The sequence below is a fragment of the Leishmania major genome, chromosome 29 (assembly GCF_000002725.2).
Source record: "Leishmania major strain Friedlin complete genome, chromosome 29".
NCBI lineage: Eukaryota > Euglenozoa > Kinetoplastea > Trypanosomatida > Trypanosomatidae > Leishmania > Leishmania major.
Window position 1 is genome coordinate 901688 of NC_007270.2, and position 27502 is coordinate 929189.

The 27502-nt window shown below is 60.2% G+C and overlaps 6 protein-coding genes across 6 annotated transcripts; all 6 read right to left on the reverse strand.

Annotated features, from left to right (window-relative positions):
- Positions 1 to 3306, reverse strand: LMJF_29_2060 (conserved hypothetical protein; the record flags this gene model as incomplete). Its single annotated transcript, XM_003722241.1, has 1 exon — positions 1 to 3306. The coding sequence occupies one exon, from the start codon at positions 3304 to 3306 to the stop codon at positions 1 to 3; it is 3306 nt and encodes a 1101-aa protein (XP_003722289.1).
- Positions 3307 to 4269: 963 nt separating this feature from the next.
- Positions 4270 to 5589, reverse strand: LMJF_29_2070 (hypothetical protein; the record flags this gene model as incomplete). The annotated part of the gene is made up of 1 exon (XM_003722242.1): positions 4270 to 5589. One exon carries the CDS (start codon positions 5587 to 5589, stop codon positions 4270 to 4272), a length of 1320 nt encoding a protein of 439 aa, XP_003722290.1.
- Positions 5590 to 6486: 897 nt separating this feature from the next.
- Positions 6487 to 7842, reverse strand: LMJF_29_2080 (conserved hypothetical protein; the record flags this gene model as incomplete). The annotated part of the gene is made up of 1 exon (XM_003722243.1): positions 6487 to 7842. One exon carries the CDS (start codon positions 7840 to 7842, stop codon positions 6487 to 6489), a length of 1356 nt encoding a protein of 451 aa, XP_003722291.1.
- Positions 7843 to 9927: 2085 nt separating this feature from the next.
- On the reverse strand, positions 9928 to 14736 carry LMJF_29_2090 (conserved hypothetical protein; the record flags this gene model as incomplete). The annotated part of the gene is made up of 1 exon (XM_003722244.1): positions 9928 to 14736. One exon carries the CDS (start codon positions 14734 to 14736, stop codon positions 9928 to 9930), a length of 4809 nt encoding a protein of 1602 aa, XP_003722292.1.
- Positions 14737 to 18053: 3317 nt separating this feature from the next.
- On the reverse strand, positions 18054 to 19976 carry LMJF_29_2100 (conserved hypothetical protein; the record flags this gene model as incomplete). Its single annotated transcript, XM_003722245.1, has 1 exon — positions 18054 to 19976. One exon carries the CDS (start codon positions 19974 to 19976, stop codon positions 18054 to 18056), a length of 1923 nt encoding a protein of 640 aa, XP_003722293.1.
- Positions 19977 to 21950: 1974 nt separating this feature from the next.
- Positions 21951 to 27224, reverse strand: LMJF_29_2110 (conserved hypothetical protein; the record flags this gene model as incomplete). Its single annotated transcript, XM_003722246.1, has 1 exon — positions 21951 to 27224. The coding sequence occupies one exon, from the start codon at positions 27222 to 27224 to the stop codon at positions 21951 to 21953; it is 5274 nt and encodes a 1757-aa protein (XP_003722294.1).
- Positions 27225 to 27502: the final 278 nt, after the last annotated feature.

Genomic DNA, 27502 nt, shown 5'->3' on the forward strand with positions numbered 1-27502 from the left:
TCACTGCGCTTCCCCCTCCATGGACCATGCGGTCAGCTCCGCACGCTTCTGGAAGTCTTCCTTCATGGCTGCCTCCAGCTCCTTGCACAGCTGCCGATAGCGTCCAGCGGTGTGGGAGGCACGCACGTAGTCGCTTTCCGGGCGGAGCACGGCATGCGCCGCTGCTTGAGCGGCTGGGCTGAGCTGTGGCAGCAGGCGCACCCAGTCGAGAAAAAACTCTACCTCGTTGATGTCATCAATGGGGCTCTCATAGTCGTCACCCTCGTCCGGCTCGAGGCCCGCCTGCGCGGCTGCTAGATCGTCGTCCAAGTCCTCCAACGCGTCCTCGCAGGCCTCCATAGTGTCATCGCCGCCGTCCACGCCTAGTACTGCCTCGTCGCTGATCTCACAGTCCTCCATGTCGTCCTCGACGCCAAGCCTGATCTTCTCCAGATTTGCCTCCGACGTCGCACATCGGGGTGCGTAGGTTGCTTCGTTGGTAAAAATGCAGTACTGGACAAGGCGCGTCAGAGGATCCAGATAACGAAAAGCAAAGTCTGCCCGCTGCTCCTGCTGCGGCGGCGTGGTGAGGTGCAGGTCGGTGGCGAATGCGAGCAGCGAGGACAGGCCAAGGATGATCACCTTTCGCGTCAGCAGCGACAGGTTCTCGACCACCTCCCTTGCGTCGTCTTTCTTCACCTTCTTTGTGCGACGGCCGGCACTGCTAGCCCCAGACGCGGAGAAAGAGGCGCCGTCATCGATGCAACCTCGGAAGAGGAACAGGAGGCCATCGAAGAAGCTGGGGTAGGCGTTGACCTGCACAATGGCGTTAAAGGTGGCTGCGGCGTCGTAGTAGAAGCAGTCCAGCAGCGCTGCGATGATCCAGATGCGCACGCGCACGTCACCGCCCTGAATGTCAGGGTGAAGCAAGGACTGCAGCAGCAATCCCACAAACTGCGAAAGGTACGGGTCGAACAGCCCGGGGTGCTCCGTCTCTGCCTTGGCCGTGTGAAGCATGGCTTCGATGAGCTGCGCCGGTGCCATCTGGCACTCCGCTACGCACACCACACCCCCAATCAGCATTTTCTCGCACGTTTTGTAGGTGGCAGTCATCAAAGCTGTGTCGCCGAGGAACTCGACCGGGGCACGAGAAACGAAGTTGTCCAGCACCTCCTCGATCGAGTTAAAGAAGTCGACGCCGATACCGGAATCCACCAGTGCGTAGATGAGAGGCAACAGCTCCCAGCATTCCGGTGGGATCGGTTTGGAGAAATAGAGAACGTGCAGCAAGATCGACAGTGTCTTCTCCATCATTTCGAAGTTGTCAGGCTGCTGCAGTACATGCTTCACCAGACGCAGCGCGTCAACGCGCACGCTCGTGAACGCCGCGTCGCTTTCTCCGCAGCTTGTGACAACGGTCAGGACCGCGTCTAGCAGCGCATCCGCGCTGAACGCGGCCTGCTCGTACACGCTCACACCCACCTCGTCGTCGCCCAGGCCGCCACCCCCGTCTGCCTCCTGCAGCTCCATGTCATGCATGGTCGCCAAAAAATGTTGGACGAGGGTGTGGGCCAGCTTCCCCATTACCGGTGTCATCTCCGGCGCAAAGTGCGTGGTCAGGTGCAGGATCACCAGCGGCACAAATGTGGTCTGCACCTTGCTTAGAAACGCGAGACATTCCTCAACGAGCGGGACGACGATCGGCTTCAGGTACTGCCGCGCGCGCTTCAGCTCCAGCAACGTGCACATGGCATCAATGCCGGCCAGCCGCACTCGCATGTCGGCATCCTGAATGAGGCCACACATCATCTGAATAAAGGAGGCGAAGTCTGCCTCTGATGGCATGAGCACTTTGCTGTAGCGTTGACACACAACGATGGCCTTGCAGCGAACTCCGACACACGGAGTCGACGGTTGCAGGAACGGGGCGACGTAGCGCACGAGCACCTGCGCCATTTGCCCCTCCCAAATCGCGGGCACCTCCTTCAGAAACTTGCGCAGGATGGAGAGGAGGTGCAGAAAGCCAAACAGGCGCGCGTTGCCGGCCCCCGTCGTGAGGTCCGCGGACTCGAAGCCGGCCGTGAGAATGCCGAGCAGCGCCTGCAGCAGCGGCGCAGAATCGTGGAACTTCTTCTTGCTACCCAGAAGCGCCAAAATGGTGTTGGAGGCGGCCTGGCGCGTCGACAACTCAGTGTTGCCTACGCTCTCCTCCACCATATATTTGACGTAGTCGGCTAGGTCGCCTTCATCAGCGAAGACCGCCTCGTCCACCTCATTAAAGCATATATACGGGAAAAGCAGCTGCTCGACCAGCTCCATCGCGTGTGGACGCAGGTGCTGCGTGTAGAGAGTCTCATCCAAAGTGCACAACTTCACGTAGCGCAGCGCGAACATCTCCGACTTCTGATGCGTGCGCCGGTCCGTCGACGACACGCACAGTTGCAGCCACTGCCGCCACGTGGAGAGGAAGGCGGCGCTGTGGGCTTGCAAGAAACGTTTCGCCACCGGGGCCGGCTTTTTGCGTCGCGTCGCGTCGTTGATGATAGAGTACGAGACCATGGCAATGCGTTTGAGGCACTTGACGTACTCTCCGTACACCGTGCCGCCTGCCGCCAACGCGGCCTCGTAGTGCTGCTGAGGAAAGGCCAGCATGAGCTGAAAGAGTCCATCCAACGCGTCGCCGCTCATCTCCTTTGAGCTCGTCAGCTGCAGCCCACTCTCCACAATGCACTCGCCCAGCTTGAAGACCAAACGGTACACACGCATGTCGTCGTACCCAACGTACTCCGGCAGCTTGCGCACCAGCACCGCACACACCTGCACCTTCAGCGGCGTAGGCTCGAGCCCTGGTGTCTTGAAGCGCTTTGCGTACGCGTAAAGTAACTCCAGCGCACCCAGGGACTCATCCACGCCGATGGCGTTCAGGTCACGGTCAATCAGAGGCATCAGCTCTCCAAGGTAGTTCCACTCGAATCCGCTCGTTACATTCATGATGCACGCTCGCAGAACGCGGCGGTGCCTCTCCGACACGCGGAACATGCCAGCGAACAGCAGCGACTCTATCTCTGCCAAAAAGCCAGGCGTGTTTGTCACGACGTCGTCTCCGATGAGGTGGAGCATGGCGTTCTTGGCAAACAGCAGTGCGGAAAGACTCTGCTCTGCAGGCAACGACGGCTCAACACCGGTGCGCAGCAGTGTGAGGAGGCAGGTGGGCCCCGTCTCTGGAGACTGCATTACCGCCTCCAACTCCGTCGTCGCTTGCGTCCGCTCATCTTTGCTGCCGTGGTAGGCGAGCTGGAGCAGCTGGAGCACGTCCACAGAGGGCATGGGCGTCTGCGTTACACGTCGCTTTCCTTTTCTGTGGTGGTTCTCGGGTGCACCTTGTGGAATGCACTCCCATGCTGTCAGAGAAGCAGGGGCGAGGGGGGGGGGAGGAGGAGGAGGAGAACGAGGAGGGGGAATGGGGTGAAGGAAGTGGATGCACAATGATAAAGCACAACACACGTCCACGTAGCGGAAGGGGGCGTTGGATCAGAAGCAGTAGCAGCATTGAGCGACACAGAACAGAAAAAGACAGACAGCGACTCCCTGCCATCGACCCATGTGTTGTGTGAGAGAGAGAGAGACAGAGAGACATAGCACAGTATACACGAATACTCTGCCTTCGTTGAGGAGGCTCGAAAATGGGAGCTGTTGGAAAGAGCTGACGAGAAGGCAGTGATAACATTGGGCCATGCCCCCCCCCTCTTCCCCTCTTGCTCCGTTTGTTCCGCCTTCCTGATCAAGGCGTTTTTTTGTTGCTGTTGCTGTTTTTCTGGTGCGTTCCAGTATTCCGTCCATCGACTCTCCTTCTCGCACAACACAAGACGTGCTCCGCTGTTCGTCGCAAGCACACGCCTGCACGCATGTGAAGTAGGCGCCGTGAGAGAAGACTGGCGAAGAAAGAAAGAGAGGAGGAGAAAAAAAAGAGGCCTAAAGGGCTGTGTTCCATTGAAAGAGAAAGTACGCACACGCACACGCACACACACAAAAAAAAAAAACGCAGACAGGCAGACAAGTGGCTGCTGCTTCTGCGCCGAGTTCCATGGATAGTGTGTGTCGCATGAGGCATGCAAGCAAGTGTATAGAAAAGTGACGCTCTTTTTTCCCCGTTTCGCGCCGTTTCAAGGGGGTGCGCAAGAGGCACCTCAAGACGAAGGGCAGACCGGGAGGAGGGAGGGGGTAGTGGTCAGATGGCCCCCGTCCCCTGTCTCGCGTCCATGACCATATTGCCGATCCGTTCCTTCCATGTCACCGAGGCGCTTGAAAGGCGATGGCGGCATTGTACGTGACGGGGCGGTGCTGCGCGTTAAACGGTGTCGTGTCCTCGGGACAGCACGGGTTAAATACGACGGCATTGGTGCGGCTCTCGGTGACTATGTGACGAACCGCCGCCGTCTTACGGCTGCCTCGCCGCAGACTTGCCTTGCCCTTCGGCTTCCGCTGGCTGTGCGTAGTCGATGCGGCGCTTGCTCTACCGTTTGTCCCGCCCGCAAGAGTGATTGGAGACGACCAAGGCGACTTTTCGGCCGAACCGCTCGAGAAGGGTTCGACTTCGCCGACACCAGTGCCTGCTACGACGCCTTCAGCATCGCTGGGTGAAGGTGGGCCGCATGATGTGACGCCATCGACTCCGGTCGTTGATGCTCGCTCTTTGCAAGAGGCGGGTCGCCGGCGTCGACGACGCGCACTGCGCCTCTGCCTCTGCTTTATCTCTCGGACTTTGCACTTTTTCTTGTGGCCTTCGGCTCCCAGCGCTACACCGCAGAGAATGCGGCCTGATGTGCCGCTGAAGCGCACGTTCACAGTGCGCAGCGCGAGGACGCCTCTACAGCGCTGGACGCGAAGCACCAGACACGAGGAGTAGGTGCGTCTGGGAGCAGAGGCAGCGGCTGAGTTGCTTACCCGATGCCGGCGCTGGCGGGCGGCTAACGGAGTAAAGGTCGCCGCATGGAAGTCCGAGATGGTAAGCGGAATCGTCACGTTCACGGGCGGACTCGCTCGCGTTCCACTCTCCCCTCCCTCCTCGCCCGTGACGGCGGTCTCGAGCCCTTCAATGACGTCGATCGACACTTCAGACACACCAAGAGTTTGCCGAACGCATGCCTCGATGGCGTTCGCGAAGGCTCTGTCATCGTTTACGTCAACTGAGTGCGCCACACCGTTGAGCTGAGAAAGGAGTGCCTCTACGGCGTCCGATCCCCCTAGCGCCTCCACCGCTTCCGCTAGCGTCACTTCTTCTGGTGGCTGTGCCAGCTCTACCGATGCAGCAGGCACAGAGACGCGGAGCAGTTGGCTGAGAAGTGGGTGGGCTGTAGCAGCGTCTGCTGACCGAGACGCTGACGCTGCCGCGGTTACCGTGGTGGGTGCGGTGGCAGCAGCAGCAGCGGTCGTAGACTTCACTCGCGCAGGACGCAGAGAGGAGGCAGTCGTGACCGAGAGGCGCGGAAGGAGCGATGAGCGGTGCGCGGCCATTTTTCGATTCAGCGATTTCAACGGTGGTGCATGCACCGCGTCAAGCACCCTTCCCGCTGCTGCCTCTGTTGCGATCAATGCTGGCAGTAGAACCATCTTGACAGAGACAAAAAAAAAGCACAGAGGAAGAGACCGGAAGCGACACCAACAGCCTCAGATCCACTGCTGCCTGTCTTAGTGCTTCGGTGTGCACTTGCGCGGAGAGAAAAGGGGCGAGCATAGAAGAGGAGGAGGAGGAGGAGGGGTGTGCGGGAGGTGGACACAGCGGTGGCCCGGGGTAGGGCGAAACAACAAGCAAACACACACACACACACACACAAAGACAAGCAACAAGCGAGGGAAAGAAGTTCATCAGCTGCCTCCAGAAATGAGGAAGAGGGTGTTGGGGAGGCGGCGCCCCTTCGAGTGCAAGGACACGCCAATGCGCTCGAGTTGTTCAGCACAGCGTGGTCACGGCACCCCGTCTGCACGTGCGGACGTTACATGGGAGATACGCCCTCTGGATCAAAACCATGATATCTACGCTGCGAGCGGGATGGGGGCCGAGAGAGCGAAGAGCGGATGGGCCGAGCTCGTTTGTGCGTAATTCGTGGGTCAATCAGCATCTCTGTGAAGAGAGAGAGAGAGAACAAGCGAGGACATCAATAGTACGAAAAGGATCACAGACTGAGTTCCTCGGGCAAGGCGTGGGGGCGTCCCGCAATTCCCCCAAACGCGGCTCACACACTGGCAAGCCATCCCATGTCCCGCCTTCCTCCTCTCTCCCCCTGTCGCCTTGCCTCGCCGGCGATACTCGTTCAGGCGCGCCAGCGCTGTCGTGGACAGGTGAGAGGCGAGAAGCCTTGCCGTAGAACCCGCATCGGAGACGCAACCAAGAAACAAAGCAGCTGCAAGAAGCTGCTGGCGCAGCGTACGAGAGGTCGCCTACGCTCACTCGCACGCAAAAAAAGAGAAGAGGAGGAAAAGACCCTGCGCGACAACTCCAGAGGACACTCACGAGAGGGAGAAGAGGCGGGCGTCGATCAACTCTTTCGTCGCGAAGTAGTCCACCGTTTCCGTCCACATCCATTGCTGCTTCGCATGCGATAACGACACAGCGGGGCCCGGTATGCCAGGAAACAACGTGGTGTTCTTTAAACCGGAACGCTGGCGCGCGTCGTTCACCATGTCGCGGTAATAAATGGTCTGATCCTCTCCCATTCGAAAAAAGTGGCCGTTGGAGTGCTCGTGGCGACGCGAGATGGCGAGGTCGACTACGTACATAGAGGCAATCACCGGCGTCATGCGCAGCAGTGCTGCCGCCTCACCGTCGAGCAGCCATTGCAGCGGGAGTTGGCTGTTTGGTATGATTCGGCTGCGAATCGGCCCGGGGTGCAACGCGTTCACCGTGCAGGTCGCCGCCAAGATTCGGTGCCGTTCAACAAAACGAGCCAGCGAGAAGGCGAAAAGCAGCTCTGACATCTTCGCATTGCTGTACCCGTCGAAGCGGCTGAAATAGTGCTCCAGCTCCTCCTGGCTGCTCCATTCGTGGAAGGTGGACGCCGCCGTTGGGTTGGCCGTTGCCGCTGCCGCAGATGTCAACACGACCATCCGCCACGGGGGCAGCAGCGTCACGGCCATCGACTGCGAGCGAGAGCTCTGCAAGCGGCTTTGTAGCAGCCGGAGCATCAACAGACTGTGCCCAACATGATGCGTGGCGAACTGCTCTTCGAGATGCTGCTGCGACAGCCGCGGCGGGCTGCACATGGGGCCGGCGTTGCAGATGATGATGCGCAGCGCGGGGTCTGCCGCGACGGCGTCACTGAAGTTGCAGACAGCTGCCATGTCACTCATGTCGCACGCGTGAACAAACATACGCCCTACTCGCCCATTCCACTCCTTATGCAACATCAATTGCCGGTCGACAGCGCTCGCGAAGAGGTAGCGTGCTCGCTCAGCCTGCCGCCCATTGCGCGCCACTCCGTGCACGTTCACGCCGCTGAGGAGCAAGTTGAGCGCTGTGTAAAAGCCGATGCCGCCATACGACACGCCAGTGACGATCGCCGACGGGCCGGCGCCCACCTCGTTGAGGCCGGCCCACAGCCGGCGGTCAATGAAGGAGCGGTTCAGCTGAAGAAAGATCGTCTTCTCGTTGACCGTGCTGTGGCGTGGTGATGAGGCGGCCAGCTGCATGACCAAGTCACCGCGCATCAGTGACGGTGCCCGGTTCCGTTTGCCGAGCCAGACTCGTCCAGTGCGGATGTACATGATGTAGTGGTCCGCAATGGCGATGAGGACGCTGCGGAGGAGAAACAAGAAAAACTCCCACGCCCATGACACCCTGCAAAGGATGTCATGCAAGTGACACATCAGGGTACACAGGAGCGCACGGAATGCACGTCTGTGTGAGCGTGATGGCAGGCGAGGGAGAAAGGGGAAGGGGGTAGTCCTCTGCGATGCTAGGCACAGAAAGAAACAGGAAAGGTGGCACGGCGCCAAGATAAGAGAGACGCACTCCCAAAAGAATCGTTGCGCTGAGCACGGCAGCGTAAAGTCGGAGTGTCAACACGACGCACAACATGTAAACACCCTCCCCTCCTTCCCCCCCCCCACACACACAGACGCGCGCGAAGCGGTACACACAACGACGAAACGCGGCCGAGTATCTGAAGATGTCGCGCTACGTGATGGCAGAGGGGGAAGGGATGCAGTGGAGCCAATACAAGACAGAAAGCAATGAGAAAAGGGCCCACACAGGCGTAGCAACGCGTGCGTTCGCCGAAGATAAGGGGAGGGCTGGAGACGCTGCCAAGGCAACACAACACCCACGTGCACCGACTCTGGCAACCTCCTCCTCAACAAAAACACGCAGCACCCACAACCGACAACCGTTTCGTGAAGTGGAAGAGGCTGGGGAGTGAAAAAAGGCAAAAGAGAACAAACGATCAAAAAAGGGTCGACGCAATGTGATGATGAGGAGGGAGCAGGAGAGGGAGATGCGTGTAGGTCCGTATGTGTATGTATATATATATATATATATGTATACATACATATATGTATATGTCGGCTGTGCTGGGAGAACACCTGCACACCTCTGCTCGCTCGATGGGTGGTGATGATGGAGGGTGAAAACTGTCAGGCGGACAGGGTGCGGTTCCTCGTCACGGCACCCCCCGAGACTACGACAGCTACCGCCACCGCACTTTTGCGTTTTCCGTCGTCGATGGAGCAGTTAAGCACACGATCACCTACCGCGGCAGATGTGTCACGACATCTGTGTAAGAGGTGCTGATAAACTAGGCGACGTCTACGGCGAACAGGAGCGAGGAGAGGTGTACAGGCGCGGGTGCAAAGGGACGGCCAACGCACACATATAAGAGGAAAAGGCAGAGATACCAAAGCACCACCAAGACAAGAGCCTGAAGGAACTCGAGCACACACCAACGATACTGTAGCCGGAGAGATGTCGATTGGACTGGGCTGGGGTGGTTGGGGTGGTGGTGGTGAGGGGGAGGGGGTGAAAGGCACAGGCAGAGGGGGGGGGGACAAACTATACACGGTGGCAAAAACGAACCCGTAATGACACACACACACACACACACACACACACACACACGGGCACACAGAACGGAGATGGGGTGGGGGATAGCGGGTGTGAGTGGGGCGTGCTGGAGGAGGGAGGGAAGGCGAATATGTTGGCTCAGCGTGGGCTCCTGACGGATTTGATAGTTGTGGTGGCGCCAAGCAAGCGTGTTAGCGAAATAGTGATAGTCGTCGTGTGAAGGCGAATCTTGATGGAGGGGGTTGGGTGGGGGTTTTAGGAAAGGAGGGGGCACAGAATAGTGTGCGATGCGTTGAATTTCTGCCGTAAGAAAACAGCGGCCAGAATACGGAGAGGAAAGCAAGAAGAGAGGCGAGTGTACATCTGCAAACAAGTCATAAGCAGGTCGCCGGGGAACAACAGCGATAATAGTAGCGAAAACGAGAAGGGTGAGTGAAGGGCAACGCGAGGGCGCAGCTTCAGCGCCAGGCTGGCCGGGTTCCAGAGAACATGAATCACTGGCGGAGATGCAGGCACAGGACGGCTTTTCGTGTTCCAGTTGTTTCATGCCTCTCACCGCATCTGCCCCCGCACTAACTCACTTTGCTTTGTCTTCTTTTTTTCTGTGTGGGTTCTCCTTGCGCGCATGTGTGTCCAGTCGCGTCGCTTCCAGAGGGGTCTGTGATACGTCAGCGTGATCTCTACCGCCCCTGCAAGCAGACACAGCCTCCCGCCTTCTCGTGTCAGCTGCGGGTCCTCTTGTACAGCAGGTTGCTCGTACAGTTAGCGAGCGTACACGTGCTGGCTGGCACACTTGTCGACGCACATTCCTTACAGAGCCGCGAGGCTGCATTATCGCACCGTAGTTGTTTTGTTTTCTCTGTTCTCGGCTCCGTTACCGTTGTCCAGCCTGTTTAAGCATCGTCCTCCGCACCACTATCAGGGTCGGCGTCGCCGTCGGCCCCATCCTCAGCACCGCCGTTGTCGTTGATGTTAGCGCCGCCGCCTGCCGCGTCGGATCTAACACCCTCAGCGCCGTCAGCAGTGTCTGCTGCGGCGGGTGGACGGCGCTGATGCGTCTTGCGTTGCTGCTGCTGCTGCTGTGCCGTCAATTCTGCCTCCAGCGCCGCCGCTGAGACGGACCCCGCCACCGTCATATGCTCCACCTTTGACGGCTGGCCACGGTACGTTATGGGAAGGCTCTCACCAATGCACTGCTCAGCCTGTAGCTGGTTTAGCACCTGCTCCCAGTGACGGCACTGGCGCAGCAGCTCGTCGTTGCCGATCATCACCATGGCAAAGCGGGCACGAGAGCACGAGACGATCAAGCGGTTGCGTGTCCGAATAAAGTCCGTCAGCTTCTCGGTTCGCACCAGAGAAAGGATGATGACGTCGTTCTCGTCACCTTGATAGAGGTCGACGGTGCTGACGCGGACGTCCGCCAAGGAGCGCAGCCGCAGCACACCGCGCAGCATGCGGCGTTGCCCGAGATACGGTGTCACTACGGTGATCGACTTTTGCAGCACGCCCTGCGAGACAAGGTGGGCGACTGCCTGTTGCACCATACAAATCTCACGCGTGTTCACCTTACTGCGGCTGCCGGGGGCCTCCTCCTCCGGGTGGCGGTGGCGCCAGAAAAACACGCGCGTGGCAAGTCCCGGCACCCGATCCGCCCCGGCCACTCCCGACGCGGACGGGAACGGCCGCGTCAGCACTGACACGTGATCGATGAGAGGCTGCGGCGAGTAGAAGGGGCGAATCAGCCGAGAGATGTCCGGGTGCATGCGGCGTTGCTCCGTCAGCCGAATCGGCTGCATCTTCTGCGCCAGTCGCTCAAACAGGGACAGGTTCAGGTGGTTTATTTTCTCATATTGGAAGGTCTCCACCTTGGGCTGGAGCTGGTAGTGATCGCCGATGAGAATGATCTGCTTCAGCGAGTCCGTCATGCAGGCCAACAGCTGAGATTCCAGTACCTCGGCGGCCTCCTCCACTACCAGCACACTTGGGCGCAGCGAGCGCAGTAGGTTCTGATTCATAGCGCACCCCGTCGTCGTCAGCCCCACGACATCCGCGCCCTGCAGAAGCGATAGCTTCAGCTCATCCATGGCATGCCGGCGCACCCGAATAACGCTCTTCATCGTCTCCATGATCGTCAGGCAGTCGCGCGCCTTGGCGGCGATGGTGCTCGCGATGAGGTACGCGTAGTACTCGTGCCGCAGCCGTGGTGTCAAGCTCCAGAGGGAGAGGAGCTCCTCCGGCACCCCAGCCGGCCGCGACGGCGGTTGGCTGGCAAGAAGCAGCGCCTCGGCGGAGAGATAGGTCTGGTGCAACTGGTTGTTAAACTCGCGCCTCTCCTCCTCGCGCCGCATCTCCTGAAAGACACTCAACGACACGTCTTCTTCCTCTCCCGTCTCTGCCTCTGTGGCGCCTGTCGCCGGCCCCGCCTTCGCAGTCGCATCCGCGTGAGGCGACGACGCCTCAGTTCGCCGTGCGCCGAGCAGCTCTGCCATGCGCGTCTGCAGCAGGGATTGGTAGTGCGCGGGCAATACTACATCCTCCGCCTCGTCGAGGGTGCCAATGTACTTCTCCCCTGCCAGCCACGCCTCTCGATCATCGAAGGTGATGTGCCGGCGCTGCTCCGCGGTCAGCCACCGTTCAAAGTACACCCGCGGCACCCGGCCGTTCTCCAGGTAATGAATCTCCTTTGTCAGCCGCTCCAGCCGCTGGTTCAGCACAAGGAGTCGATTCTTGAGGCTGTTGATGGCGACGCGATCCATGCTGCCGTGCAGGAGGGCGCCGAGGTTGTAGCCGTCGAGGCGGGCCTCACGCGAGCGACCCCCGATGCGCACCACCCGCTTGCCGCCCGGGAACGTGCTGGCGCTGGACGACAGTGAGATCCCTGCCGCAGTAGCTGACATGGCGGCGGTGAGCTGCTGCCCAACACGGGGGCGGTTCATCTCCCACAGCCCGCAGTCAAGCAAGTCCAGCAGGAACTCGTCGAGTGCATGGTTCTTGTACGTGATGACGACCATGGGGCCGACTTGCGGCAGCAGGTCCTCCAGCCGGGTCGAGCGGAGCATGTCGATGCTGACCTTCTGTAGAATGTCGCCTGATGCAACGAGCTGCTTGTACCGCACGTACGCCTCCACCACACGGCAGCCAATGAAGGACTTCCCGGTTCCTGGTGGGCCCTGCACAAGAATCATCTTCGAGACCGAAAGCTGGCGCATGACCGCCTTTTGCCCCTCGTCGAGAGCGAACTGGCTGCGGATTTCCTCCGTCAGCTCCTGGAACGTCACCGCACAATGGGGCGGGATGTACTCCACTAGCTGATCCCCGTCGTTGCCCCACGCCGCGGCGCCTGCGGAGTGGTTCGCCATGATGTCCAATGCGGCAGTAGCTGTCATGGAGGCTGCGGCCTCTGGACTGACTAGTTGACGTACCAGTGGAAGCGGCATCGCCAGCGGGCCGCAGAAGGCCTCGAGTGCACGCATTATGCTCTCGTAGCCGGCCATGAAGATGGTGGTTTCCAGCAGGAAGGAGCGATCAAGCCGACCAGCGGCAGCGTTGCGGTCGAGGGCGGCGCGCATGAGCTCGAAGGATAGGCTGCCCTTGCACGGGGAGACAACGATGACCCCGACGTCCATGAGCGCGGCGTCGCACGAGGACACAACACCCCAGAAAAGCTCGTTGTTCCGCATGGTGGTCGGATCGAGGGCTGTGGAGATGCACACGGTCGTGCCCTCGTGCAGTTGCGCCCGCAGGTTCGCCTTGGGGCTGTGCGGGTGCACCTCCAATAGGTAGCTCTCGGGGTGGCTGTAGTCCCGGTCGGTGGTCATCACCTTGCCAAGGCACCGCACCCGCGAGTAGACGCGAGCGTGCTGCACATCGGATATCGTCTCCTGGCTTGGCTCATACGACGGCAGGGAGTAGCACACCGCCGGCAGCACCCGACTGACAGCCTCAAAGGTGTCCGCCCTCAGAAGCCTGCACTGGTCGCGAATGAACGCATCCCTGTCCGTGTACGTGGTGGCCCCGCTGACCGGCAAGTTGGCAGCCGCAAAGACGGAAGCCGGGCTCGGCGGGGGGACCGAGAACTCTTCCACTGTGGGAATGAGGGCAACCCCGGACGAGCCGCAGCCGGGAACAGCAGCGCCGGTGGTGGTATCCAGAGTTCGAGACGACGCCGGTGGCCGCACCTGCTGTGAAAGACGCGCCTGTACAAGCTGCAGGCGGCGCACGGCTGTTCCGCTCGCTCGCGTCAGCCGCTCGGCAAAGAAGGCTTGGAGCTGCCGCACCACCGCCGCTTCAGGGTCGGCGCCGGCATCCAAGTCAGTCACGACAGCCTCGCCAGTGCTGTCTTTTGCAGTGCTGCCTGCGTCAGAAAGCGGGTTGTAGCAGCGCACCAGAATCACGAACTGCGCCACTTCCACCCATCTGTCCTCAGCCAACCGGGTCTCGGCTGCCGTCGCAGCGGACGCAGATGCACCGAACTTATCTGTGGCGGTGTGCCGTTCGAGCGCATCCAGTACCATGTCGGGGTAGAAACGAGGTAGCCGTAGCGGCGGAGCCGCAGCAGTCGCTGTCGGCGCCGTGGATGTAGCAGGAGTGAAGGTGGCAGCGCCGCCCCCTGGTACAGTCGCCGCGGCTGCTGCTGGCGTACTCGGTGGCACAGTGCACAGTAGCGCCAAGAAGGCGCTGAGAACCGGCACGTGAATCGGCTCGTGGTTACCGACAAAGGTGGTTAGCTCGACCAGCGCGTGCACCGCCTCGACGTATAGCGATACATCCTGCTCGCGTAGCACGTGCAGCCAGCGTAGCAGCACAAACCACTCGTGTGTGTGCATGAGGAGGGTAGCCATAACCTTAATGGGGTGGCGGGCGGCACGGCAGCGGTGGAGAAACTTTCGGACGTCCTCCAGCGTAATCACCGGTCGCTCGTGGCGCACGTCGACGGCGATGGGGTAGTCGCGGCTGGAGTCCAGCTTGAAGGTGACGCTGTCACCAACGGCGATCGCCTTGACGCCGACGTCGACGCAGTCGACAAAGAACTTCAGCTCGCCCATGCTAGCCACGGTGATGAAGCCGATGTTGTTCGCCTCGTCGAGACGGCACACCGCCCCGCGACGGCGCTCGTCTGCTGTGAAGAGGTTCGTCGCGGCAGCTGCGGAAGCATGAGCGACAACCGCACCGCTTCGGTGCAGCGCCGTAGGCTCAGCCCGCGGCTTTTGCTTTTCTTCAAGGATACGGCGCAGCTCCACACGCTGCAGGTGCTCCAGGTATTTTTTCAGCACCGACGACCGCGGTGCATCGGATGACGACGCGGCAGGCGACGCTGCCGGGCCTGCGCCCCTAGTAGCAGTAAGGGTCGTTGGGCCCTCGGGCGCCGCCGCTGACGCGGAACGCAGACGCTGCGAGCAGTGTAGACGGGTGTGGCCGCTTTCACCGCAGAAGCGACACCACCGTTCCGACCGGAGGTAGAGCAGGTGCTGTGCATGCCACCGCGTCAGCCACGCCACCTTCTCCTCGCCAGACCCGAAAAGAAAAGTGTCTTTCACGGCGTAGCGCTCCGACTGCTTGTCCGCCGCCTCATAGTGCTGGCGCAGTCGTGGATGAGCGGCCAACAACTGCAGGAACGTGAAGCCATTGCACAAGACCTCTTCCGGATTCGCCCAATCCACGCATGCGTTCTTCTCCTCCGTCCACTCCGACAGCAGCGGCATCTGCACGCTGGAGAGGTGGGGAGGGGTGGGGCACCAATTATCACGAAGCAAAGCGAAGAAGGCTACGACGGTAGCGTCTGCTCCTGGTGGATGGGCAGGTCGCGTTGTGTGTTCGGAAACAGGCGCAGACGCAGAGGCAAATTTTCCGTCCCGCCGCCCTCCGACTCACGCAGCTTTGCCTCTCTCTCTCTCTCTTACACCGTGCCTCTCCAATAGCGTGCCTTCGTACAAGGGTGCACTTGAAGACGGGAGCGAGGACGGGATCTGGAGAGGATTGCGAAAGCGTTTGGTAGCTCGTGCTTGTGCCTATGAGCGCGCGCTGTGTTTTACTCGAAGCTACTTAAAAGGCAGCAAACAACAACAACAACACACACCAAAAAGGAGAGACGGAGAGAAGAGAAAGGTTCTGAGCTTCGATCGATACACGCCGACGCACAACACAAAATGCCAACACACACACGCGCGCAGAAAGAGGAAGACGCACTCACACACACATGTATATATATATATATATATGTATATATATATATATATATGCACCGAGAAAAGGATCTCGAGGAGCGCTGATAGTGCCACTGAAGCACTACGCACTTAGTTAGCGGCGCGTGGTGTACGTGTGTGTGTGTGGGGGGGGAGGGGGAGGGGGCTACACCGTGCGTGTGCAAGCCGGCGCCGGCGTGCGAGTGCAGAAAAAGAAAGGGCAGAGAGGCAGTGAAGGTTGGTTTGGGGGAGGGCCCAGTGAGGGCGAGGGGAAGCAACTTCGTGGTGGGGTTGGTCAGCTCTGAATGTCATCGCCTCGGTCGGCAGGAGCGTCCAGCGGAGATGCCACATGCACGTTGACGCTCTCGCTGGAACACTCAAGCGGGAGCACTTGAAAGCTCGAGCAGACATGTGCTCTTCGTTAACGGCACGCCGGAAGCCGAAGACGGGGGAGTTGTTCAGCCTTCCGAGTCCTCCGCGTTCCCCTTTTGCTGTGTGTCCGTCGGCGTGCCCCACCCCACGCTCGTTGGTTCACTTCGCCGGCGTCCATGCGAACCATGCTCCACGTTATCGAGAAGTGGCAGAGGACAGAAACGGCTGCCTGCGTGTCACGTGTAAGGAGGTCTGTGAATTTGGCACAATGCACGCCGCCACGATGATGGCGCGTTTTCCCATCCACCACATTTGCAGGCGATACCATGGCAAAATCTTCTCTCGAACTCATCGTAGAACACGCAAGCGCCCGCCACACGAATGGACGCCTCGTCCGAGATGTCCTAATGCGGCACGCGTCTTTTCGGTCAAGGTGTCCCCCACGCTCTCTGCCATGCGACATGAGTTGCACGCCACTCCACCCACCCCCGGCCTGCCACAGGCCCCATCGCGTGGTGCGACGCAGCCGTGGACACACGCGCTAGAGCGTGCGCCGACGCCATCATCGGAGCACGCACCCCCCCCTGCAGCAGACCCCACCCGTCACCGCCGCTCAGCAGGTCACCTCACAGCCGCGCCACCCATTGTGCCGGTCCCCATCTGGCGCATCCCTCGCGGTCGCGCACTCAGGCTCCCCACACCAGCAGGCAGTGGGAGGGCCGGGGGTGGGATGTGTTCGAGTCGCGCGAACACTTCGCGCACCACATGGACGGCACAAGCGTGTGCACGGTCGCTGGCCGCTCCAGCGCAACGATGTCCACCACCTGACCGCCGACATGCATAGCGGTCAAGCGGTCTGATATCGCCCGCCATGTCCAAGGTGCGTGAAGTTTTCACCACCTGATGTGGCTCGGCGTTGGCGGGGATAGGGGGTGGGGGCTGCGTAGCTTCCCCACACAGAGCGTGAGGCGAGGGGTGTACCGGGCCCTGCGATGCCACGCACGGAGAGGTGTGTATGTGTGTGGCCCCGGTCACCAGGGCGTACAGAAAGGCAAGCCCTGTCTGAAGACAACTGGAAACGACGAAAAAGAAGAGAGCAAACATAATTTCACGATAGGCACAGTGAAATTGACGGAGTTGAAGAGGGAGGCCCCCCCCCCTCCTTCGGTCACTCGCGGGCACACAAACACATATGTATATATATATATATATATATACATGTACCAGAGCACCTATGAAGAGCAGGATGGAACAAAATAAAAAAGCACAAACAGATGTCAAGAAAGGGAAGCACAACAAACAGAATCAAAGGCGAGTCTCTCCGAGGGAGCCGCGGGCAACGATCGGATGAGGGAGAGTAGGGTGGTGCGTGTGTGTGTGAGAGAGCGGGAATCGGTGAAAGAGAGCAAAGACACGTGCGATCAAGCGATCGCACAGGCGTACACAAGGACACACACACACACACTCACGCTCGCACACACGAATCACATGCTCCTTGGAATCCCTCTTCTATGCCTGCTGGTAGAGTCATGTGAACGTGCCAGTGTGTGTGTGTGCGTGTGTGCGTGCGTCTGTGGCGTGCGTCTTGTTGTCCATTACTCGCCCTTGCAAAAACCCTCTTCTCTCTCCTCTTCCTTTTTCGATTGTTGCTCTTGCACGTGAGGGGTGATGTACACTTGACACAGTCGCCCAAGAACGAAAAAAGTTAAACGCCTGTGCTGGACTGAGGTGGACGGGTGAAGGAGAAGAGAAAGGGAAAAGAAAACGGTGAGAAGGACGCACATGTGCACGTGGGGGCCATTCATGCGCCCAACAAGATGATATGTGCGTATGCATGTACGTATGTGTGTGTTTGGGGGGAGAGAGACGCCGGTACGGACAGAGGGCGGGGTATGAAGCGTCCTCCCCGCCCTCTACCGCAGGCGTCTGTACACACGCACACACGTGAGAGACAAGAGACACAAGAGATGGGAGGAACGAACGCAAAAAAAAAAACAAGACGAAGCGAACGGAGCTCCTGCCAACACACGCCGCTGCGACTCCTACGTGTCGCAGCAAGAGGAGAAACGGTTGTACGCACGAAGTGGGCAGGAAGGGCGAAACACCCGCCCGCACCCACCTCAGGTCGGTGGGAAAATGGGGTGTGCATTGCTCGGTATCAACGTCCGAAGAGCAAAGGAAATCGAGAACACGGCGCCGGCGACGTAGTTGAACCCCTTGCACATGCTCGAGTGTGCGTGTGCGGACGTTGTGTTCTCCCCAGCTACTGCGAGGAGTTCGAGCGAGTTCTACTACAGAAAGTCATCTCACTATGTCAACAAGCGGCTTGGCAGAGGCCAGAAGGATCTTGGCCGCCGCGGCGGTTTGTCTTGATTTTCACAGCCTATCTTTCTCCTCCGTATGCTAGGCCCCCGCGCATGTGTTTTACAGGCACGTAATCACTAAACTGCTAGAGAGGTCCTGACTCACAGCCCGTATATGGTGGCGTTGCTCGGTGCCTCCACCTCGAACGCGAAAACCAGCTCAACGCTCTCGCCAGCACGCACCCTGCGCTCGATCTCCACAATACCTTCGTTGTCGAGCAGCCGTGACTTGCGCCGTTCCTGTTCCACCCTGTCCTCCTCATCGTCGTAGATGCAGACGTCTTCGTGTGGCTTTGCTGGCGAAACGAGCCGCACCTGCAGTAGCTCTTCACTGCTGATCGGAATGTGCTCCACAAGTTTGATGCGCACGGCGCCGTCTACGGAGCCGGTGGCCCGTTTCTTGTTACGAATCGTAATCCTGTACGCGTACGTCTTCACCTGGCTCGTTTTTCCCTTCAAGTACGAGCTCCGCACCTTGTTTGCTTGACGCAGCAGCACCCGCGTCACCTCCACACTTGGGTCAGCGCCAAAATACATGTCCAACTTAGTCCCTGATGCGCACTGCTTGTCGATTTGCGACCGCAACACGTAGTTCCCATCCAGGAACACGGCTACCTCGCCGGGCAGTAACAAGAAGTCGCTCGTATTCTTGATCTTGGCGTGTGTGAAGGCGGCCAGCGACTTTTCGGGCACGCTCGTGTAGCTGATCGCCGCAGGCATCCGGAGCTCGGCCAAGGGAAGACGCGTCGTCTTGCCGTTCGCCATCACGGTTTGCAGGTTAGGTATGGAAAAGTTCATGATGGCCCCGGTACCGGCCTGCTCCACCTGCGCCATGGCACGCTTTATCATCGGCGCAGCACAACGGACAGGCGCCCTCTCCACCAAGGTAAAGCAGGCCTCATCGTCCGCGCAGTCGGCCATGGCGGCATTTGGGCTCATCATGAGCTGGGGCGTCGGCGGCGACGGCTGCACGACGCCGCAGCGCCAGATGGTCATGTTTGGCGGCAGCGCAGCATTCCGTCGCGGAACCGCAGAGGATAGCGTCAGCGACACATCTTTCAAGTCGTCACCGTAGTTCAGAACAACTTCGGCGTTGTAGTACAGCACCACTTCGTTCGTCACCGTGTTCAAGTGCGCCTCGTACGCGGCGTTCCACCGGCCGCTCGGAACCATGTACGACACGTATACCGCCGCCTCGGGTCCGGCTGGAACGGGATTCAGAACTTTGAGTGTCAGCACCACCACGTCCACCGTCGTCCCCGCTTCATCGCTGCGGCCACCCCGAGGGCTTTGCCCGCCGTTGGCTACGCACAGCTTCATCTCAAGCTCCGACTTCTCAGCCTCGAGCGCCGCCTTGGCGCGCAGCAGCTCCCGCTTTGCCTTCGCGTGCTCTCTCGTTGCGTTCTCCAACGCGTCGAGGTGCGCGCCCCACATTTCCGGGTCATGCAACGCGGCGGTGCACATCAGCGGCGCGGCCTTGCACGGCTCCACCGCACTCGTTACAAGATCCACAGTGTAATCGCGCACAGCGGCAGCCTCAGCTTGCGCAATTTCATTGAGTTGAAGCTTCTGCGCCACCGCACGCAGCTGCGACTCCAACTTGCGGCGCGCATTCGCCGATGACGTGTCGCCTGCCCTTTCGCCGTCCGCGTCTGAGTCGCTGGCACTCGCCACCTCCGCAACCCGCGTCGCCTCCACTGCCACCGTCCCGTCGCTGCGCAAGCAGTGGCGTTCCACCTCATCCACCAGCACGCCGGCGAGGATGACTTTGCCGTCAAACGAAGCCCCGAAATCCACCTGCACCGAGTCGCGGTCAAACCCGCGCTGCCCGTCGCATTTCTTTGGCATCGGCACCATTACCTGCACCTCGTTCACTGGTGTGCTGAACGACAGCGGCGCGCACCGGCGCTGCAGCGACTTGTTCTGGTATATGGTCGCCCGATCCACGCGCGGCGTCACGTGCAGCGTCAGCGGCAGTGCACCGGCGCCGGCAGGAAGAGAGGTTGCGGGGGCGGCGGCCTGCATGGCGCACAGTTTTGGGAGCTGCTGAAATCTCACACGGATGGAGAAGCGGGCAGCGAAATCGGGCTCAGCCAGATAAGAAGGATCACCTGCCGCACCCCCAGCCGCAAGTTGGCGCGGACGACCAGCAACGGGAAAAGCAAAAGACGGAGGAATGGAGGAGCACCGGAGTAAGACTTTGCTTCTTCAAAGGAAAAAATCGCGAGTGCCAGGGATCCCGAGCGCGCACGGCAGGCTGTGAGAATCCCACCACCACCAGGCAACACAGAGGTGATCAAGCGCCCAATCACACACGCACGCAATCACCGTGGAATGGCGCGAAAGACGGCGTTTACGCGTGTGCGAGGCGATCTAAACAGATCCACGTGGCAGACGACGATTTTCACAGGCTCGAGTGGGCGAGCAGCGAAGGCGATCGCAGCGAGAGCCAGAGTGGAAAGGATTCAAGGGACCAACAAAACCAGAAAAAGAAAGACAACGCATACGTGCCAAAGGATCTGGCGCGTGTGCCTGTGTCTGATAATGAGGAAGATATCGTACAGCCAGAGGACCTCTCGGGGGCGGGGAAGAGGGACAGAGAGAGGGGAAGGGGCAAACGACCAAGCTGTCCGGGGGGCCGCACAAGCTCGTGTAAATATGTACACGTTTGCGTTCGTTGCCGTGTAATCGTGGCGGCGTCATGTTCGGAGACCCGAGACCAATCGCCGCAGGTGTATGACGCACATGCACACACAAAGGAAGAAGATACGGAGAAGAAAACGGGAGAAAGTTGTGTTGGCTCGGCAAGCACTCGAGAGACCACATCGGCAGCGTATTTCTCTAATGGATCGACGCTCTCTGCCATGCGACATGAGTTGCACGCCACTCCACCCACCCCCGGCCTGCCACAGGCCCCATCGCGTGGTGCGACGCAGCCGTGGACACACGCGCTAGAGCGTGCGCCGACGCCATCATCGGAGCACGCACCCCCCCCCCTGCAGCAGACCCCACCCGTCACCGCCGCTCAGCAGGTCACCTCACAGCCGCGCCACCCATTGTGCCGGTCCCCATCTGGCGCATCCCTCGCGGTCGCGCACTCAGGCTCCCCACACCAGCAGGCAGTGGGAGGGCCGGGGGTGGGATGTGTTCGAGTCGCGCGAACACTTCGCGCACCACATGGACGGCACAAGCGTGTGCACGGTCGCTGGCCGCTCCAGCGCAACGATGTCCACCACCTGACCGCCGACATGCATAGCGGTCAAGCGGTCTGATATCGCCCGCCATGTCCAAGGTGCGTGAAGTTTTCACCACCTGATGTGGCTCGGCGTTGGCGGGGATAGGGGGTGGGGGCTGCGTAGCTTCCCCACACAGAGCGTGAGGCGAGGGGTGTACCGGGCCCTGCGATGCCACGCACGGAGAGGTGTGTCCGCCTCCCCGTCCGTCGTCAGGAGGCACAAAAGAGCTCCCCTTCTTAAAGAGAGAAGGAGGGTGAAGGGGCTGTGCAACACAGACACGCGGTGGAGCGTGTGGGCCGCCAGGTGTTGCTTCCATGCCGCGAGAACGGGGGAGAGTTGTGTGTATGTGTACCACGTGTTGCATGACCTGATCCAGCAGACGCCGACCTTGCATCTTCGCGGGCATTCCCCATTCTTTCGTGTGCGCATGAGCGTCCTACATCAGTGACACTACGATTGTGCAGTGAACGCGGTGGCGGTGTCTGAGAATAGAGGAGAACACACAAAAAAGGGGACACAGAAGGAAAAGGAAATAACGAGGGACATATGGGCTGGCTAACCCACACACGGGCCTACAGGAGATGACGCTGCGAGCATGAAAAGCAGACACACACGAAACGACGAAAAAAAAATAGTCATAATCGATCCTGGCGCCGTCCCACACACATCCGCACGCGAAACAAACAAAAAAATTCCTACGACCTAAAAGCTGCACGCAACAGCGTTCAAAGAGGATCCCCTCCCCACGTCATCGCCTCGGCACTCACAAGCTGGCGAGCACACTATCCGACAAGTTCTGCAGTTTGTTGTCCAGTTCCTCCCAGCCCGGAATGATCATCTTGGCGTTCTCCAGCTTTGGCATCTTCGTCCGCGGGTTGTTGCAGAGGTCGATCGTCTTGGCTTTTGATTTGCTTTTCTCGCTGCACCACGTCTCGCACCAGAGCCACTCTTCTGGCAAGGAGAAGATGGGAACGGAGGGCTGCAGGTAGTTGGGCAGATCCTGGTCGAGGTTCTGCAGGCTGTTCGGATCCCCTTCTAGGCTGGCGTAGGTGCCGCGGTACTGGTCGCCAGCAAGCATCGCGCGAAAGCGGCGAAGGTCGACGAGGAAGATAGCGCTGATGTGGTAGGGCTTGCCGCGCAGGTGGTCCTTCCAGAATCCCCGTTCCCAGAATCGGAACGACTTGGTCGCCTTGTTTTTGAACTTGAGGCAAAACGGGGTCATGGCGATCGGCTTGCCGTCAATCTCCATGTTGTACAACTCGTGCAGGTCCGCCTGAGCAGTCTGGTCAGCGTCGACGAAGATGATCCGGTCGACGTCGAGAGGGAACAGCACGTCCAAGAAGAGAATCTTGTAGGCCCAGATCTTGCGCTGCTTCTCTGTTTGCCGTGGCAGCCACCACGGCCAGCGGTACGTCACAAAGCCGACTTCGAACCCCAGCCGCTCCGCGAGGAGGGGGATGTACCGCTTGAACTGCGGGGAGAGAAAGTTCTCAATCACCCAGAACTTGATGCGCGTCGTGTTGGCGCCGTGCTGATCACTCGACGTTTTGTGAACGCTATACATCATCATTCGTAGAAAGCGCTCGTACAGGTGACCGGAGGCGACGGAGAAGATGTTGAGCGTCGGTTTCTCTGGCAGCGCAGGCGTTGCGTCACGCACCGAATGCGAGGGAGGCCACTCGAGCCGCACATCGGACGCCATTTGCTGCAGGATCGTGTGCAAATCGGCTGTCGCATCGGATGTAGGTGTGTGGCCCACCTGTAGCGAGAGATAACGGCCGCGGAAGGAGTCGATCACGAGCGGGATGCGCTGGCCCTGTGTCCAGTTCGTCAGCAACGACCCGTTCGCCCCCTCCGCGCAGCCGCGCACGGCGTGGCCTTCGATGGCCTTGATGCAGAAGGCCGCCGCCACCGGGCCTTCCTTGATGGAGAGGTACCAGAGTCCGGGGTTGGCCTGCAGCTGGTAGTATCCGCCTTGGTTCGCCATTACCTGCGTGTCGGTGGTGCGCGCTGCCGAGGCCACCTCTAGAGCGCCGCGTGCGCGAGACGAATGGAGCAAGGAGAGTGGAAGCCCGTCAGGGGCGACACCCGTCTGCACATCGGTCGTGCCACCCGTTACCAGCACTGAGTGAATGCGGTAGACGGCCGTCACGAAGAGAGTGCTGCGAGGCAGGCTCGACAGCATGATATTGTCCAAATCCACCTCGGCATCCTGCGAGAAGACGGTCCACGATGGCGGCTCGTCGACGCCCAGCGTGAGCAGCGTCGACGACGGCATTTGCGAGAAGGTGGCATGCGGCGCGACGACGCGGCCGGAGGTCTCCTCGAACGCCAACGCGGGGCTGCCAACATACTGGTAGAAGTTTCGAATCGGGAACTTGACATCCAGTGATGGATTCAACAGAAAAGTGAGGCGAATGTGCAGCGAGGATTGAACGAGGTAGTGCGCGAGCGAAACGATCACTTGAGCATCACGCGACGAAGGATCCACTACGACGGTCACATGGTGCAGCGGCTGCGCCACTGCCCCACTCGCTGTGCCTGCTTCTTCCCCAGCATTTCTGGCGACGTTGCTCACCGTGAACAGCACTGCCTGCAGCGGCTTCCAGTCATTTTCAGGCCCGAGGATGCTCTCCTCCCGCATCAGAGCGGGCGCAGAGGAGCTCTGCTTCGCCATGTGCTGCGAGATATCGTCTCCGAACACGCTGCTCAGGCAGGCGGCTTTGCTAGCGAAAAAGTTGTTGTCCAACTCATCTGCAGCGTAGCCGCCGTCGGCGGTGCTCATCTCGTCAAATCGCACACTCATTACCGCCCTCTGGACCGCTTTGGTGATGGGCGCCACGAGCCCAGCTGCCGAGAGAACGTCTGCAGCGCTAAAGCTGGCATCCATGGCAACGATGCGACCATTGGTGACCAGGGCGACGTTGCCGGCGCTTCCGTGATACGCGTCGGCGAAAACGGACCAAAACTGCACCTTTGCGCGAGCCCACTGCGGCGATGTATTGGCATCGGTGCTGCGGGAGACACCGACCAACGCCTGCAGGTCGGCAGGGAGTGGTGCCGCCGCCAGCGCTGCAGCCACCGTCTCTGTGCCCAGAACAGCGTTCACGCCAACATTCGCCGATGTCATGGCTTCCGCGATGTGGGACAGGTACCGTCGAAGTGTAGTGTACCGCGCTGCCTTCGGCGTGCTGCTGCGAGCCAGCTGCTGCTGAAGCGCTCCAATGTGGCGATGAAAGAGAGAGGTGGCCGCTGGACACGAAACCAGCGAAAGTCGCAGCGTGCCGCACACTTCATGGATCGCTCCTTGCGACTTCGCGGCAACGCCGCACTCCTCCAGCGCTTCCATAACCGTTTGCAACTGCTGCAGCATCGCAGTCGTGAATTTGCACGGCAACGTCACAAGCTGCGTGAGTGCCGGGACTTCCTCAGCGTACGAAGCACTATACACGTATGGCAGACTCTCAATGTAGGCGACCGTGGTCGGCGTGTCCGACCACCGCATCGTCACCGGGCCACGCACTAATGCGGGTTGCAGGTGGTCCGCAGCGCCTCGCTGTTTGAGAATGGCGCTGTACATGTCCTTCATCCCGTCTCGCAGGGCCCCGCTTGCTACCCACGCCCGCAGCAACGTCATCTCTCTCTGGAGCGCGGTTGACATGCCGGCCATGCTGTTCTTCAGCTGGACACCGTTAAGGAAGGTGGCCGGGTACTCGGGAACACGGAAGCGGCGCAGCGCCGCTTGCGTCTCGTGGTAGTGGCTCAGAAAATTCGCTTTGCTCGTCAGTTCACCGATATCGGAGTTGAGCTTCGCCCGTGCGGTCCTCGTGCACACGCGAGAAATCACCGCGTCAGGAATCGTGTCCGCTCGGGCCTGCTTGGCTTCCTCGAGCAGCTCCATCAGAAAGACCAGCACATTATTCGTCTTGCCCGTAGCGACGAGGTGATACACGAGAGCGAATACCTGAAGCGCAGCCTGTGACCCGGCAGACTCGCCCTTGAAGCCTCCGCCACCACCCTGCACCCCTGCCTCAAACACAGGCGACCATGTCTGGTCCGCCAGTGCAAGTCCGTAGCGAGCGATGAGGCCCTCCTGATGAAAGCGGAACATGTGGAATATCATCTGCAGACTCGACCTGGAGACTGGATTCCACAAGAACACGAAGTTCAGCACGTTGCGTCGCGGGAGCGGTGTTTTGACGTAGCCGCGGGCTAGGAGGATCGAGAGCACCGGTGGCAGCCTCTTGAACCGCGGGTCCGTCTCGACGTTGTTGATCCAGATGATGTGCTCTGAGGGAATCGCGTACGCAGCCTCCGTATCGGCGTTGTCCTCCAAGCTGACAATGGTGCGGTGAGTTGTCCGCTTCACGTAGTCGGCAACCTTCTCGAGCACTGCGGGCGCCAATGGCACCGTGCGCGCCTCGTGCACCGCGTCTTCTGCAGCAGAATCAGCGTCAGCGGCGGCAACTGCGCACGTGGTCAGCACCGTTTTCATGCGCCGAATGAGCCGCTCTTCCTCATGCAAGGCTTGCAGGACTCCAAAGAGGGTGAGTTCCTTCTCCTCCACTCGCCAGCCGTCCACGAAGAACGCTGACTGACCTGGTCTCATGCGCTGATGGAGAATGAGCAAAGTCTTCTGCACCTCCACGAGTCGGCCGGGCAGTGCCGCGATGCGGGAGAGGGCGGCGGCGTAGGTCGGGAATCGCATCACCATGTCAGTTAGCACGTGCAAGCGCCGACTGTGGTTCTCCACTTCGCTGATATACTGCGTCGCAGCAAGACCTATTTTCTGCAGCTCCCTCACATCAAAGTTCACCTTCACGTCGTCGCTGCCCATCTCCTCGTCAAGGAGGATGGCAAACTCGTCGAGGGAGGCCGCCAAGCCCGGGTAGCGTTCCTTCAGCCGGCCAACGTGAAAGCCGCCAGCGATGCGGCCCACCTGCGTCTCCGGTACCCGCTTCGCCGCAGCCGGAGCATCGGTGCCGTCATGCGACGACCCCTTATCCGCTGCCGTCGAGCTCTGCTCCTTGGATCGTTGCTGCGCGGCCGCCTTCTCATCCAGCACCTTGTACTCCATGTTTTTAATGTCCACGGTAACGCCATAGCCCTGTACAGCCAAAGGACTGTCCCACAGACTCGTCATCGCTGCTGCCAATGACTGCTCACGTACACCAGCAGCGGCGCAGAGACGTGACACCGACACTGGCAGATGCCGCCAGAAATAGGCCGGAGCACCAGAGACGGTGGCACTGGCGACGTCGGAGGGGTTCGACAGCTCCACGGCAACGCGGTGCAGCGCGTGGGCGGCAGGGGAGCCAGGCAGTCCATACAGAACCACCACAGCCGGTACCTCGCGAACAGCAGCCAGCAATGGTGCCGGGTGACGGTGGTCAAAGCTCGCGAAAGCGAGCTCGTCTATGGACACCACGGCGTCTCTGTGTTGCGGCCCCGCCCCACCCGCTGCACGCTTCAGGGCTGCAGGTGTTTTGACACGAAGCGCCCGTAGTGGGGCACCTGGTGCAGTGCGGGTGTAAACGACGGCGAAGGGGTCGCCACAGGTCAGCCTGTTGCCGCTGCCACGCTCACCTTGGTCGCTGTCGTCCCTCTCCGACAAGGATGGCGGCGGCGTCGTCTCGCGCAGAGCCTTATCCGCAAGGGCGTAGTGCGCCTCCACGGCCGGCGAGTAGACGCGAGCCGCCATCTCTGCTTCAAAGAGGGCTCTGTTGGCACCTCGCGTCTCAGGCAGGCGAAAGAGAACCTCGAGAAGTCTCATGTACTGCAGCTGCTGCGTGAGGAAGCGAGCGCTAGTCGCCTCGCGCGCCCCCTCAGAGTCAGCACTACTGCTTCCGCAGTCCTGCGACGGAGACGGCAGCCAGAGGGCATCAAGGCAACTGTAGAAGGCCTCGTCGCCGAAAGAACGCGCGACCCATTCGCAGCCCTCCTGATAGAGCGACGTCTCGTTCCACGATGCTTCCACAGCAGCCCAGATGCCCTTGCCAAGCGTCGTCTGCGCCGTGGGGCCTAGGATGAGTAGCATCAGCAGTGGCAGCAGTGCGAGAAAGGATATCAAAGATGACGGATTTGCACCTCCGCCCGTCCTGGACCTCGAGGACGTCGTCAAGCACGGCATCGCCCTCCTTGCCTACTCAGGCAGCTCACGTTGTGTGTGTATGTGCGTCCGCGTTTAGCGATGCGAGTAACCACTTCACCCCCGTTTTCCACTGCTTGGAGCGTCGAGAGGCGCGCGGTGCGTCACTGCTCGGAGGCAACAAATATAGAAATGGCTCCGCACGCGTGTGTTTCCTGATGAGTTTA